Below are 15171 nucleotides of genomic sequence, written 5' to 3' on the forward strand. Positions count from 1 at the left end.
GTGGCCTGACATTATCCCTCCCGAATTCTTTAAACCAATTTCCTAAATTAGTTTTACATTGGATCGTAATGCATGAGGTTGTGAAGGACACTTGGGTTATAAGTAAGTTTTACATTGTTTTAGTGACATTCTCCAGTAGCACTCCAGGGTATTTCTATTCCAGTATGAGAGACATCAGCTATATTCTTGCAGTCTTGTCTGAAATGAAACATCCACCAAGTTCAAAAGTAATTATTTTTTTTATTTCAACTCTATAAAGTATACAACAGGCACTCGGCAATAACAGCTGCAGGAAAAATACAGAGCAAATCAAAGCAGATTAATTTTATGAAAAAGTTTTTAATCTACATCAAAAGAGTGCAAGTGGTCAATGACCATTTGATGACAGTTGTTGCATTCTGACTAACAAAGGACTCTTTCATGTAGAACAAATTGTAAGAGGACAATCAACCATAGCTGTAAGAATACAAAAGAACTGACCAGTTGTAAAAACATCATACAATGAAATAAATTGGATAGATGATGCTTGAAGAAATGTCCCTTTCCTCGGAAAGCCCAAACCTCTGAGTCATGGTCAAGGTCCCAGAGCTCTGTTAATTCAGGGGCAGATAAAGAGGAGGGCTAACAACACACTTCCAATGTTTACCTTGCCTGGTCTGTTGAAAACTTGCCTCATAAATGATTTGCATATACAAGAACTCAGAAAGCATCCTGTTTTGTTGAGGAGTGCACCAAGGTACATGTTCATCATTGGTCTCATAACGAGGTGTGGTTAGCAGTCACTTCCCAATTTTTTCTTTTGATTTGGATAGTTGGTAATGGAGTCTGTAAAATGAGACGTTAGAACTTGACTGCACTAAGTGGTTTTTTGTTTTTGTTTTGTTTTTAACTGAATCTGCACAGCTTAGCAAAACAGGAATACCTGTATACAGACTGATAGTATGTCATATATTAATTTGACCTGCACATACATTTATACATTTCACAGAAATGACGCTGTATCTCATTAACAGATACACAGCTCTGGTACGTGTAACAGAAATAAGAGAACAACTTCATCATTTCTGTAATTCATCAATATTATATAATAAAGGCTTATAAATTGTTAGCAGAAAGAACTGTAAAACGCAGCAAGCTAAGAAAGGACAACATTTTGAGGTGTATTTGTCTTTGTCATGCAGCATAACACCAAATTTGTTTTTTAATAGGATGCCATGAATTTAAGGCACTTGCAACAATGCCAGATAGCCAGGTCATGTTCTAAACTATGGAACAGATGAAACCGTACAGTTGACATAATTTTCAATAATACTGACAATTATGACATTAATTCAAGTCTACTTGGACCTAAAAACATTATTCAATACAAAGGAAATGAAATAATAATGCTGTGAAACACTAAAAAAAGTTATATGTACCACAAAATATCACACAAAAATATCTATTTACATAAATATTTGTCTGTGGTCCTATTGTGAAAGAAAACATCATTATGGATAATGCACAGATCACCTCTACCGTATGAAATCAGTTCTAATATCCTCATTTTCAGTATGGTAGCTGACTTCTTTAAAAATTCAGTTTACCCTCAGTTCCATCATGTAGAAATGAAATGAGAAAAATTCAGTAGCTGAATTTATATATTACACATGTGTGATTCACATGCATATCCCATAATTTTAAGTAAAAAAAAATGTGACTCGTAAAGAATGGAATCAAAAAAAATTTGTTTTCAATGCCACGTGGATCTGATTTATATGTGAGTAACAAAGAAGACACTAACATAAAGGTCATTTATAGCAAATTTCCAGAAATCATTTTCTCTAACGTGTTCAGTTTAACTCCGATATCATGATGTTCCTTTCCTTGGCAGTTTTCAGTTTTCCTGTGTATCAAGAGGCACAGAAAGCCCTTATTTCCCATACTCAAAGTATTAACAAGAAAGTCAGTTAGCAAATCAAACAAGTTGGCACTATTCTAACTTATCCAGATGTTGTTTAGTGTAAGAAAAGAGAGGGGCGTGAACAGTTCAGAAATAAAGTGAGATGCACTTTCCAAAGCTGACCGTGAATTTTAGCCCTAGTGTCTTCATTAAGACAAGATTTAAATCCTTAAATTTCAATGCTGAAGATTAGAGGACTGTATTCACTTAGCAGTTTGTGGAAGATGTAGTTCAACTTTTTTGGTTAGTGATTGCTGTAGACCTCCTAATGCAATGCCACCGGGGCCATGTAACGGAGCTGTGCTAACAGGTGGGAAAACTGACAGTTCCATTGAGCTGGATGCTACGTCTTCATTCCTCAGAGAACGTGTACACAGTGTTGTCTTAGACGTGAACCACAGCAAGCGCTAGGCTCTGGTGCTGCTGGGGCATTTGAAAAATTGCAGGAGCAGATTCTCTTAGTGACCACATAGTATTCTAGCAAAACTTTAGTGTGCCTAAACCTTTTTTAACAAAAATCACTGAACAGTGACCATGATGTTGGAATTATATACTTTTAAAAGCCCAGATAAAAGCAGGATAAAATTTCTGAAATAGCATTCATAGCTGGATTTTAGGTTGGTAGGTTTACTTTTATATTCTGAAGTCTGTTGAAGGACGTGGGTATCTTGGGGAATAAATTGATCTTAAGCAATTATTTGTAAGGAAGGGAAAACACTAACACAAGAATTTAACAGTAACATCTTGGGATCAAACTTTTAATGTAACTCTATTCTGATAGTATGTAGTATGCTCTTAGTATTTTTACTCCCCAAATGTTAGATTATGTTTGGATACCATATTCTAAAGTAGTCTTGGTATGAAAAATTCAAACAGAAATCGTAATATATGCCTTCCTGGGTATGGTATGATGACCTGTGTGGACATATTTTTTTTCAGAAATGCTTATGTTTCATTAACTTATAAAAACACCTTATACTAGAAAAAAGCAACCTTCAATTTAATACACCAAATTCACACACTGTTCCAAATCAGCGCTCATAAGAGTATACATTCGTTTCCTCAGGTAGAACGCTACTTGTCCAAGAAAAGCTTCCAGAATGGTCCACTACCTAGGATAGCTAATTGTAGTCAACTTGCCTGCCAACAATGGACTTAGTTTCAACTGCTGGTTCTTTACCCCTCATGAAAAAAGCAGGTAAGTTTTGTATGTTCAAATGCATTTCAGGATTGCAATAATTTCTGCCCTACTTAGCTAACGCTCTGTTTGAGAAAGCAGGGTCCTGTTTTCTTCTCAACTCCATTCCCACTCTCACACATGCATGAACTTACACTGGCTGATTCACCAAAAAGTCATCAACACCTGGCTAGGTCCAGCCCCATTCCCTGACCTGGCAGAAGCAAGCTTTCCCATTTGGTGAATCTCAGTGATTTTTGTGCTTTCCTCCTCTTCCTCTTTTTGGTTCAGGACTAAGACAAGAAGCCAGTTGAATGGATTTTAATCCCCGTTCCCCCTCAAACCTAGGCCATGTTGTGTAAGTGAAATCTGATGGGAGTTTGGTTGGTAAACGTAGTGAAGAATGCTTGGGTCTCTGGCTACACAGGTGATGATTAGAATTTGTGTTGTCTTCTCAGACACGGACATTTACAGATGAAAGATATACATAGCACCTAGATAGTTTTTTATTTTTATTTTTGGATGGATCTTAGTCCCTCTCCACCCCACCCTGCCCCAAGGGTTTCTTTTTATAAAAGGGAATATTTTAAGCCTCAGTCTGAGGGCATGTTAGGTAATAAATAAAAATCAGTTGGCTGCTAGTCATTTATTTCCAGGACCATCTCGAAGCACAGTATTTTAAAAAGATATGAAATGGTTTGTGAGTTGTTTTTTCCACTCTGTCATGCCAATTAGTCAAAAAAAGAAACAAATATCATGCATGTTTTTTTTTTTCAATCCTCTGTGAAAACGCCTATATGCCTGCTATGAGAGTCCTCAGCAGAATCTATAGCAGTTGTGCTTTTGATCATATCAATTTTTAAAATCTGTCGGAAAGGAAAGGTAACATTCAGTCTCGTCATCAGCACGGCTGGGAAATTAAATCAGGAAACTTCTAGCACTGGTTTGACATGACCTCTTGACCAACAGACGCGTGGCCCTCTTCCGTGCGGTGCAGACACCGGCTTGCGTGAATGTATCCTCCAACCTCTCCGGAAGGAAAGGAAGAGCCCTGATTTTGCACCACGGTCATCTATCGCACCCACTATCGTATTTTTCTGATCTTCCTGATAATTCTAGCAAGGTCCAGACTCTTTGACTAGATTGACGTGTTTCTGACCGTCTTTCAAAGTATAGTCAGAGCAAAGCAAGGTCATCGCAACACTAGAAGACATCTCGTTACTGGGGTGAAAGGCTTTGCTTCAGGACCACCATGTCAACTGCTATTTGGAGGATCCAACAGAAAACATGTAAAGAGCACTACTGTCATCTAAGCAATAAGTCCTAATGCCACTGTAGTTACCGGAGCAGCATCGATCAAAGGCATCATGGTGACCCCGAGCACTAATCTTCTCTCCGTCCCTCAGGTTTGCTGGCAGCTGTGTCTCAGGAAAAGCTGACTTCAGCAAGGCAGAAGCAGGTAAGAGAAATACATTAGAAGTCTATGTCCCATCCCGAGTTGTCATCAGGGGGCGGCTCGTCATTGTCCTCAGGGAAACTGTCGAAATTGCTTGTGTCTGTGGGTGATGCCACCTGCCGGTGAGAGGAGGGACAGGGAAAGGATTTCTGCATTGGGGAGTCAAATGCCAAACAGAGTCTTACAAAGCATTCTTTCTTCATTCCCCCAATCAACAGCTATTTTTTTTAAGCATCTACTAGGTACAGGTTTTGTGCTTTGCGTTGTTGGTGGTGGGGGGGGGGGGTGGGCACAGTGCTGACTAAAACCAGACATGGCTCTTATCGTCATGAAGTTTTTACTCTAGCAGAGGGTACCCTGTAAGATTAAAACAATCTACAGCAGAATCTACAGCTAGAAAGTTTGGTTACTGCTACGAAGAAAAATGAGTATAAGAGGGATGATGGAAAGCTGCTTTGAGAAAATTTTATTTTAAAACTAAGTATTGGGTTCGATTTTTGCCCATGCAAAGGTCCTGAGGTGAGAGACAGGGCTTTGTGCTGTGACATAATCAAAGAAGGCCAGCGTGGCTGCTGTATAGGAGAGGAGAGTACTTGAGTACGAAGAGGAGAAATCAGGTCATGCAGAGCCCTGTAGGCTATCTTAAGGCTTTTGTGTAATTCAAGGGTACTAAAAAGCCATTCCTAAACTCGAGCAGATTACTGGGTAAAGGCCCTTCTGGAGAACATCAGTAAGAGCAATCCACGCTTTAGTTTCCCTCATATTCTAGGATATTTACAACCACATATATATTAATAGTGAATGAAATATATATGGGTATAACCCATAAATATATACTGTTCAGTAAGGCTTGCTATTTACCCTCCAAGTTTCTTATTCTATTTTTGTTCTAAAAAAAAAAACCACCCAAAACTTCAGGTATGCCATTAGTAACTGTCATGGGAAGTATGGTAATGGAATTTGTTTTGCTTGTGTTACCACAGAAATAAAACTTAAAAGTAGGGAAAACATTTCTGTATAAAGAGCAGTCTTGAGTTAGTCCCAGAAAAAGGGAGTCAAGACCTGAATGGCTCAGGACAGCAAAGCAACCCCCTGCCTCTTTGTAAAGATACAAGACCTTTCATCGGACAGATTTATTTTATTAAAAAATACTTGATCACCCTTAGTGGGCTGCTATTTACCAAAACACCTGACACGCAGAAAAGACAGTTAAGGAAAGAGAATCCTTTTCTTTCGGAGCCTCATGAAAGGGTAGATGAACACAGTATTGCCTGGGGGTACTTGGAAGTGAGCTGGGAGCATAAAAGAAACATTATTGGCCAGGAATCGGTAGCTGCTGAAAACAGAGTGCACAGGAATGCTCCGAGTGGCTTTTATGGGCTAGGCTCTTGGGGACAGAGCAAGATAGGGCATAAACTGGGATCGTAAAGACAGAATAACTGCCCATTGCCCTAATTCACCCACATGGACTCCTGTATACACTTAAAATGGTCATAATTCATGAGTAGTCCTAATGCGTGAGTAGTCCTAATGTATTCTTGGGCAATAATGTATGAAGTTCAGATATTCTGGAAAAATAAAACAAAACAGGAAACTGGTTGCTGAATACCCGTTATGTTCTTCTGTCTCCATCAATGCATACTGAACACTTACTGTACTGCAAGCCCATTTTTAGTCACAAAGAAATTAGAATGAATAGTTTAGAAAGATAATGGTAAAGTATATATAAAACAACTATCCCCTAACTGACCTGCCTTTAGGCTTGGATTTTATATACGACTATTCTAAGATGGTACTTCTCCTGTAGTTTATTTAATCTGAACATACGATAAAACTTTAACACTGACATAAACACCGTACATGTGTCACAGAGCTGTAAGTTGGATCGTGTACTTACACTTGGTATTATGGGCGGTGTCAAGGTCCCTTTTCTTAAGCCTTCCCAGTTAAAGCCCTCAAACCATCTAGGAAAGGAAAAAAAGAAAAGGCAGCTAGTTAAAGGCATTTTTCTTCAGCTAAAACTTCACTGCAACAAACATGATAGAAAGGAACTAGGCAAACATTTTCCACGTGACAAGAATGTGTTCTCTTTAATTGCAAATTTTTCTGCTCAGGGTTTTTAAAATATGCCTTCCATACAGTAAGTTAATTCTTGAAATACTGAACACCAATTAGAAAATAACTCCTTTTCCAGGCATTTCAGGCAGAATGTCTGTATGACCTTATTCTTATATTATCATTATAACTTAACAAATGTCATGATCTGTTTGGCCCTGAGCTTTATAGGACATTTGATTTTTAAGGCTGTAGAACCAGGGCATGAAAAGTCAGGATAGAAAATTATCCTTTTAGCTTTGTACGGATTCTGTGGGTGGCCTCAGTTAATTAACCTTTCCACGTCACTGTATGAGGTCTAACTCTGACTTGGCACTTTTTTTGCATGTTCGTAGAAAATTAAATATGCAATATTAGGGTCATAACAATTCCTAATGAAATGGCAACACATTTAATTACAATAGACTGAAGGTGTTTTGTGTCGTTTTTCCTGTGAAAATGCGGACCAGACAATGCTAAGGTTTTTGGTTCTGTTCTGTCTTTAAAGTAGCAAATGCTTACACTAAATTCTTAGCAGGCGTTTTAGATATTTTGATACTTAAGTTCATCTGGTATGTGAATTTCTTGTGAAAAAAACAATTTGGTCTTAGTTTAGCAATCAAATATCCAATTAACTAGGTAAGGTTTAATATTTAAGATGTTGCTCTGGTTTAAAAAAAAAAACACTGTTTTTGTTTTTTGTTTTCTTTATCATCTACTTAGGAAGTGGTGGGAAAAATATATTCCAGTTTTAGTCTGGGAAATGAGGTATAATATGGTAGAGGACTTTTGTTTTTGATATCCTGGTAGAGAGGAGAATCCCAGAATTAAAAGCACACATTTCCTCTTTGAGCTAGAGAGGAAAAATGCCCATTAGTGTGAGTTGGGAGAAACTGAATTCAGTGAACCGGTCGCTTAGTATGACTTGGGGTCGTGTGTGTCCCTGAGATACAGCAGAAGGGCCTTAGGTTTGAAGGCTAACTGGACTGACGTCCCCTTGGGTGTTCCCATAGGCTAAGTGCACCCATCACCCAGCCTGGGGGGAGCGGGTACCTGTCTTGCTTTCTGGACCTTCCACAGAAAGGGACGAGGAAAGAATACTTACTTGTGCTTCTGAATGTCTTTCACGCCATTTTTCAAATTCCCTAATCTTTCTGATGGGTTATCCCTGGAAAGAAAATAAGAACTGTAAGGAATCTAATCACTTCCAAATTAGGATCCTTTCAAAAGTTATGGGGCTGAAATGCTTACCTGCATAGTTTTTTAATTAAATTAGCAGCATTTTTGGCAATCTTCTTTGGAAATTCTATCATGTCAATCCCCCTCAGTATGATGTTGTATGTCTTCATAGGATCTGGGCCTGAGAAAGGTGGGCTGTGAGAGAAATGAAGAGAGAATCACTTTGGTTTTCTAAACAAGAAATCTTGAATTGTTAAAACTTCACAGAACATCTATTCTTATCTGGGGACACACCTGAGTAGTGGTAATGAAATGATGCTGGATTAACAGCAAAACAGGATGGAAACCTTTTCAAGGAAATCACTTAGCAAAACCATCCTGGGTCAAGTTTGTCTGTTGTCTTTTTAGTGCAGGTGCGGGACCCCTCTGGCTGTCCTTGGCCATTCAAGATGCTTCTTCCACTTTCTAGCTCTTTCCCTGCCCTTGATTACGCCTGAGATGAAGTCCAGAATCACTAGAATGCCCCAAGGACATCAGTGATAGGACACCATCTCCTGCCAATACTACCCTCACTCACTAGGATCAGCGCACTCTTACTGGTCACGGAACTGATCCCATGACCTCTATCAACCAACATAAAGTTTAAATTCAAGGATTAGATTCAGCTGTTGCATTTTTAAAAAAGATTTTATTTTTTAATGTAATCTCTGTACCCAACGTGGGGCTTGAACTCACGACCCTGAGGTCAAGCATCGTATTGCTCCACTGACCAAGCCAGCCAGGCACCCCTTGAATTTAAACTTGTGGCCTGCCATGCTCTCTGACACACCCTTTATGCCACTTTCTATGCTTTGTGTCTGTCTTCTTTCCAGACTCAGTCTTGTTCTCAGTCTTGCAGTGTTCCCAGAGTGTAGGAGAATGCCCAGCGCAGAGCATGTGATCGGTGATCTGCTGACTGAGTCCTTCTGCAGGAGAATGCTCCTCCTACCCTCTCCTCCCGGTCATCAGTCCTCAGTGGATAACCTGACACAAGGCATCCTTATTAGGAGGCCCCACGAGCCAGACCAATCCAAGGAGGGTAGCTTTGGGCCAGGCTCAGGGAACACAGAGATGAAAAAGACCCCTCCTTCCATCAAAGTGATGCACCCGGACAAATAATGGCTTTGGAAATTGTTCTCCTAATACCGGATTCATGTCTCTCTCGATGATTATTTTTGCCCATCACTTTCACCAAGAGCAGTTCGAATTATTTCCTTTGAAGGAGTGGGCTCCAAACAAGGAAGGACCCCAGCACAAGTGTTCCTGGTGATGTTAGCAAGAGAGAGGCTGTGGCATCTGCGGAGCGCGGCCTCTGCTCTACACCCCTCTGCTCAGCGCCTCATACCTTCACAGAAGCCCCACAAGGTACCCGAGGCTTAAAGTCCTAGGTCTCGACACTGTCCTTTCCACTACCACTTTCTCTTTAGCAAGCCTTTCTTCCCACAACCCTCTTACCTGTTCGAACTTCTGAGCTTCCCAGATGTGAATTACTGGAATTCCCTTCCACCCAGCTAGCCTGTCCCTTTCCTAGTTTGCCCTACACATGACGACTGGCTGCTTATTCCTAAACACTACCACACCCGTTCCTACTCCTTTTCAGAAAATACTCAATGACTGCCTCTGGATGAATTGCAGACATTCATGTGTAGCTGGCGGTGAGCCTCAGGGGATGACTCTTACTGATCTCCTATTATTATCAATTTCCTATTGAAGTGTAGCTGACACACAGCGTTAATTAGTTTCAGGTGTAGAACACAGCGATCCCACCAACCCATGCACTACACTGTGCTCGCTGCAAGTGTTGCTGCCCTCTGCCTCCACATAGCGCTGTACCACGGACTGTATCCCCTGTGCTGTGCCTGCCATCCCGACTTCCTCATTCCATGGCCTGTACCTCCCACACCCCTTCCCTGCTTCTGCCTATCCCCACCCCCCACCCTTCTGGCAACCATCAGTTTGTTCTCTGTATTTATGGGTCTGTTTCTGCTCTTTTACTTTCTTTTTTGGTTCCACAGAGAAGTGAAATCAGATGGTATTTGTCTTTGCCTGCCTGCCCTATTTCACATAGCATGATATCCACTAGGTCCATCCATATTGTTGCAAATGGCAAGATCGTATTCTTTTTTATGGCTGAGTAATAGTCCTGCCTGTATGTATCTGTATCTATCGCATCTTCTTTATCCCTTTATCTATTGACGGACACTTAGGCTACCTTCCTTACTTGGCTAATGTAAATAATGCTGCAGTACACGTAGGGGAGCATATATTCTTTTGAATTAGTGTTTTCTTTTTCTTTGGGGAATACCCAGTATGGAATTGAATTGCTTGGTAGTCCTAGTTTTAATTTTTTGAGGAACGTCCATCCTGTTTCCCACAGTGGCTGCACCAGTTTGCATTCCCATCAAACAGTGTATGAGGGTTCCTTTTGCCCTCCATCCTCCCCATCATTTGCTATTTAACCATTCGAACAAGTGGGAGGTGACATCTCATGGTGGTTTGGGTTTGTATTTGAGCATCTTTTCATGTGTCTGTTGGCCATATGGATGTCCTCTTTGGAAGAATCACTATTTAGGTCTTCTGCTCATTTTTAAATTGAATTATTTCTTTAGTATTGAGTTGTAGGAGTTCTTTGTATATTTTGGAATATTAACCCCTAATTGGACATATTATTGGATATATTGCAAATATATCCATTCACTAGGTCGCCTTTGTGTCTTGTTGTTTGCTGTGCAAACGCTTTTAATTTTGGTGTAGTTTATTTTTATCTTTGTTTCCCTTACATTAAAAGACATATCTAGAAAAATGTTGCTAACACGGATGTCAAAAAAATTACTGGCATGTCTGGGAGGCTCAGTTGGTTGAGCATCTGCCTTTGGCTCAGGCCGTGATTGTGGGGGTGTGGGATGGAGCCCTAAATCGAGCTCCCTGCTCAGGGGGGAGCCTGGTTCTCCTCCCTCTGCCCCCACTCATTCTTTTACTCTCAAATAAATAAAATGTTTTTAAAACAAAGATTATTGGTTATGTTTTTTCTTCTTGGAGTCTTATGGCTTTAGGTCTCACATTTAGGTCTTTTATCCATCTTGGGATTTTTTTTGTGCGTGGTGTAAGGAAGTGGTCTAATTTCATTCTTTTCCATACAGCGGTCCAGTGTTCCAAAGAGATGATTTTCACCCTATTGTATATTCTTGCCTCCTTTTTTGGAGATAAATTATTCATAAAAGAAAATGTTTATTTCTGGACTCTCTATTCTGTTGCAAAGATCTTGGTATCTGTTTTTGTACCTGTATCATATGGTTTTAATTACTATTGTTTTGTAGTATATCTTGAAATCTGGGATTGTGATGCCTCCAGCTCTGTTCTTTCTTAAGATCACTTTGGCTATTCAAGGTCTTTTGTGGTTCCATACAGAGTTTAGTATTATTTGTTCTAGTTCTGTGAAACATGCTATTGGCATCTTGATAGGAATTTCACAGAATCCGTAGAGTGCTTTGGATAATATAGACATTTTAACAATATTAATTCTTAATGTCCATGAACATAGAATATCTATTTATTCCAATTTCTTTCATCAATACTTAATAGTTTTTAGAGAACAGGTCTATCACCTCCTTGGCTAAATTTATTTTATTTTACTCTTTTTGGTGCAATTGTAAATGGAATTGGCTGTCCTAACTTCTTTGCCACTTTGTTGTTAGTGTCTAGAAACACCAGATTTCTGTATATTAATTTTGTATTCTGTAACTTTACTGAATTCATTTATAACAGTTTTTTGATGGAGTCTTTATGGTTTTCTATGTATAGTATTATGTCATCTGCAAATAGTGACAGTTTAGCTACTTCCTTACTAGTTTGGATACATTTTCTTTGACTGCTTGAGCCATGACTTCCATTACTATGTTGAATAAGAGTGGTGAAAATATATTGCTTCTGGATCTTAGAGAAAAATCTTGGTTTTTAGCTATCCTATTGGGACATTATTATGTTAAAGCGTGTTCTTATCTAAACCCACTTTGACAGTATTATTGTAAACAGATGTTGAATTCTGTCAAAAGCTGTTCATGTATCCACTGAGATAATCATATGGGTTTTGCCCTTTTTCTTGTTCATCTGTTTTATAATGATGATTAATTTGAGACTATGGAAACACTCTTGCAACCCTGGAATAAATTCTACCTAATTGTGGTCAATGATCCTTTTAATGGATTGTTGAATGTGGTTTGCTAATATTTTGTCAAGAATTTTTGCATCCATATTCTTCAGGGATATTGACCTGTAGTTTTCTTTTTTTGGTAGTGGCTTTGGTTTTGGTGTCAGTACAGTGCTGGTCTCATAGAATGCACTTGGAAGCTTTCCTTCTATTTTTTTCGTAATTGTTTGGGGGAGATTTGCTTTAACATTCTTTAATGTTGGGTAGACTTCCCTGTGAAGACTTCTATTCCCTGCCTTTTGTTTGTTGGGTTTTTTTGTTTACTGCTTCAATTTTGTTACTTGTTTTTGTTTTTTCAGATTTCTATTTCTTCCTGATTTTATTTTGGAAGATTGTATATTTCTAGAAATTTATCCATTTCCTTATATGCCAACAAAGTGGACAATCTAAATTTTTATAGCATTCATACTTTATAACATTTGTATTCCGTTGGTGTCATTTTTTTACTTCCCTTTCCTTTCTGATTTTAATTATTTGGATTGTGGATCCTCTTTTTTCCTACATGAGTCTTGCTAGAGGTTTATTTTTTCAAAAAAACAATTCTGACTTTCATTGATCTTCTGTATTATTATTTCTTCAGTCTTTTTTTCCTGATTTTTATTATTTCCTTCCTTCTAACTTTGGCCTTTGCTTGTTCTTTTTCTAGTTTCTTTAGGTGTAAGGTTAGATTGAGAATTTTCTTGTTTCTTGAGGTAATCCTGTGCCCTATAAATTTCCTTCTTAGAACTGCTTTTGTTGCCTCCCAAAGATTTTGGGATTGTTGCATTTTCATTTGTCTCCATATATTTTGTTTGTTTCCATGTATTTTTAACAATTTCCTTTTGATTTCTTCATCAACAAAGTGGTTGTTTAGTAGTATGTTGTTCAGCATATTTTTGGTTTTTCTCTGTTCCTCTGCATGTTTTTGTTTTTTTTTTCAGTTTCTTCTTATAATTGTAGTTTCATACCATTGTAGTTAAAAAACATGCTTTGTGGCCTCAGTTGTCTCATGTGCACAGGGAAAGAGTATATTCGGCTGCTTTGGGCTGGAATGGTCTGTATATACGTTATGTCCATCTAATCCCACATCTTCAAAGACACGGTCTCCTTATTGATTTCTCTGCCTGGACGATCTGTCCATTGATGTAAGTGGGATGTAAATATCCCCTACTGTTATTTTATGACTGTCCATTTCTCCCTTTATGTCTGTTTATACTTGCTGGATAGATGTAGGTGCTCTCATGTTGGGTGGATCAATATTTACAACCGTTAGGTCCTCTTGTTGGATCGATCCCTTTATTACTGTGTAAGACTTGTCTTTGTTACAGTTTTTTTCAGTCTATTGTATCTGACAGAAGTCCTCCTGCTGCAACATTTATTCGCTTTGCCTTCCTTTGGCATGGAGTATCTTTTTCCCTTTTCTCACTGTCAGTGTGACTTGAAGTCTGAAGTTTGCCTCTTGAGAGCAGCAGAGGTCTTTTCTTTCTTAGCCATCCCATCACTCTGCGTCTTAGATTGGAGCATGTAGACCATTTACATTTAAAGTCACTATTCGCAGATGTGTACTTACTGCTGTTTTTGTTAGGTGCTTTCTGGTTGTTTCTGGAGTCCTCAGTTTCTTTTTCTCTTCTCTTTCCTTGATGAGTTTCTCTAGTGTTATGTTCGGTCTTTGGTCTATCTTTTATAGTTTTTAGGTTTGTGGTTAACATATCCTACCTATAGACTATGTTAAGTTGATGGTGACTTATGTTCAAAGCATTCTAAGAGAACTTGATTTTTACTCCCTTCCTGCCACTTTGTCTATATGTTGTCATATTTAACATTTTTTGGATATAGTTGATTTTACTTACTTTTGCCTTCATACTTGCCTTATAAGTCATTGCTCTATTACCTTTACTGTATGTTTGCTTTTATTATAATTTTCTTCTAATTATGGTCTTCTCTCTTCAACTGAAATAATTCCCTTTAACTTTTTTTTTTTCTTTTTTTTTAAAGTAAGGCCTGTTTAATGGTGATGAACTCCTTCATTTTGATGGCCTGGGAAACTTTCTCTCTCCTTCAAATCTGAGTGATAAATTTGATGGTAGCGTATTCTTGGTTGTAGGTATTTTTCCTTTTGGCACTTTGTACCATGCCACTCCCAGATGATTGCAAAATTTCTCCTGAAAAATAAGCTGATAGCCATACATAACTCGGAGATTCTTTCTGGCTCTTGAAAAAAATTTTTTCTCTTTAATCTTTGACAGTTCAAATATTATGAGTCATGGGTTTATCTTGTTTGGAACTTTTGGGGTTTCCTAAATCTGGATGTCTATTTCCTTTTCTAGGTTAGGGAAGTTTTGAGTTATTATTTCTTCAAATATGTTGTCTGCCCTTTTTTTGGTCCCCTCGCTTTTCCCCTTCTGGGACCTAGATAATGGGAAGACTGATATTTTCTAAGATCTCTCTCCCTCTTTTTTTTTTTTTTTGTTTCGTTTCTGTTTCCATTACTCTGTCTTCTAGGTCTCTGATCCATTCTCCTGTCTCTTCTAATTTCCTATTGATACCTTCAGTATATTCTTCATTTCCATTACTGTGTTCCTCAACTCTGACTCATTCTTTTTTCTTGTATGTTAAAGTTCTTACAAAGTTCATCCATGCTTATCTCCATTTCATTTACTTTTTTTTTTTTTTTTTTTTGAGTTTTGTGTTGTTCTTTCATTTTCAGTGTATTCCTCTCTTTCCTCCTTTTGCTTGACTTGCTTTGCTTCTAGAATTAGGGAGAACAGCTACTTCTCCACTTGAAGGAATTATCTGGTGTATGGTCACCCCTGTGTAGACTGTGTGGCCTGGTGACTTTGGCTGGCTGTACAGAGCTGTAGCTATCCTGGACTTGGGGGCATGGAACATTTTGTTTGGGGCCATCCTGGTAGGATGGTCAGAGCAATGTGGGCAGGGGCAGTCCCAGGGTTCTCCAAAGAGAAGATGCCTGGCCAGGACAGCTGGAGCCATGGTGGGCATGGATAGGGGTTATCCTGGCAAGGTAGGGCATGGCTGGAGTGTTCTGGGGTGCTCTGCACCTGTTGTACTTTGGTGAGATGGCTGGAGCCATTGTGTTC

General features: G+C 38.8%; 1 protein-coding gene across 2 annotated transcripts in view; it reads right to left on the minus strand.

Moving 5' to 3' along the window:
• Positions 1–220: 220 nt before the first annotated feature.
• The window catches only part of PRKG1 (protein kinase cGMP-dependent 1), a 1263025-nt gene continuing 1248074 nt past the window's right edge, over positions 221–15171 (minus strand). For both annotated transcript variants that reach the window (XM_059170234.1, XM_059170233.1), the window contains exons 15-18: positions 7921–8043; positions 7775–7837; positions 6473–6539; positions 221–4691 (exon numbers count right to left, since the gene is read on the minus strand). In XM_059170234.1, the coding sequence (XP_059026217.1) occupies positions 4593–4691; positions 6473–6539; positions 7775–7837; positions 7921–8043 (352 nt within the window). In that variant the 3' untranslated portion in view covers positions 221–4592. The remainder of the gene's footprint in view (positions 4692–6472; positions 6540–7774; positions 7838–7920; positions 8044–15171) is intronic.

This window comes from Mustela lutreola, chromosome 4, assembly GCF_030435805.1.
Source record: "Mustela lutreola isolate mMusLut2 chromosome 4, mMusLut2.pri, whole genome shotgun sequence".
NCBI classification, from domain to species: Eukaryota; Metazoa; Chordata; class Mammalia; order Carnivora; family Mustelidae; genus Mustela; species Mustela lutreola.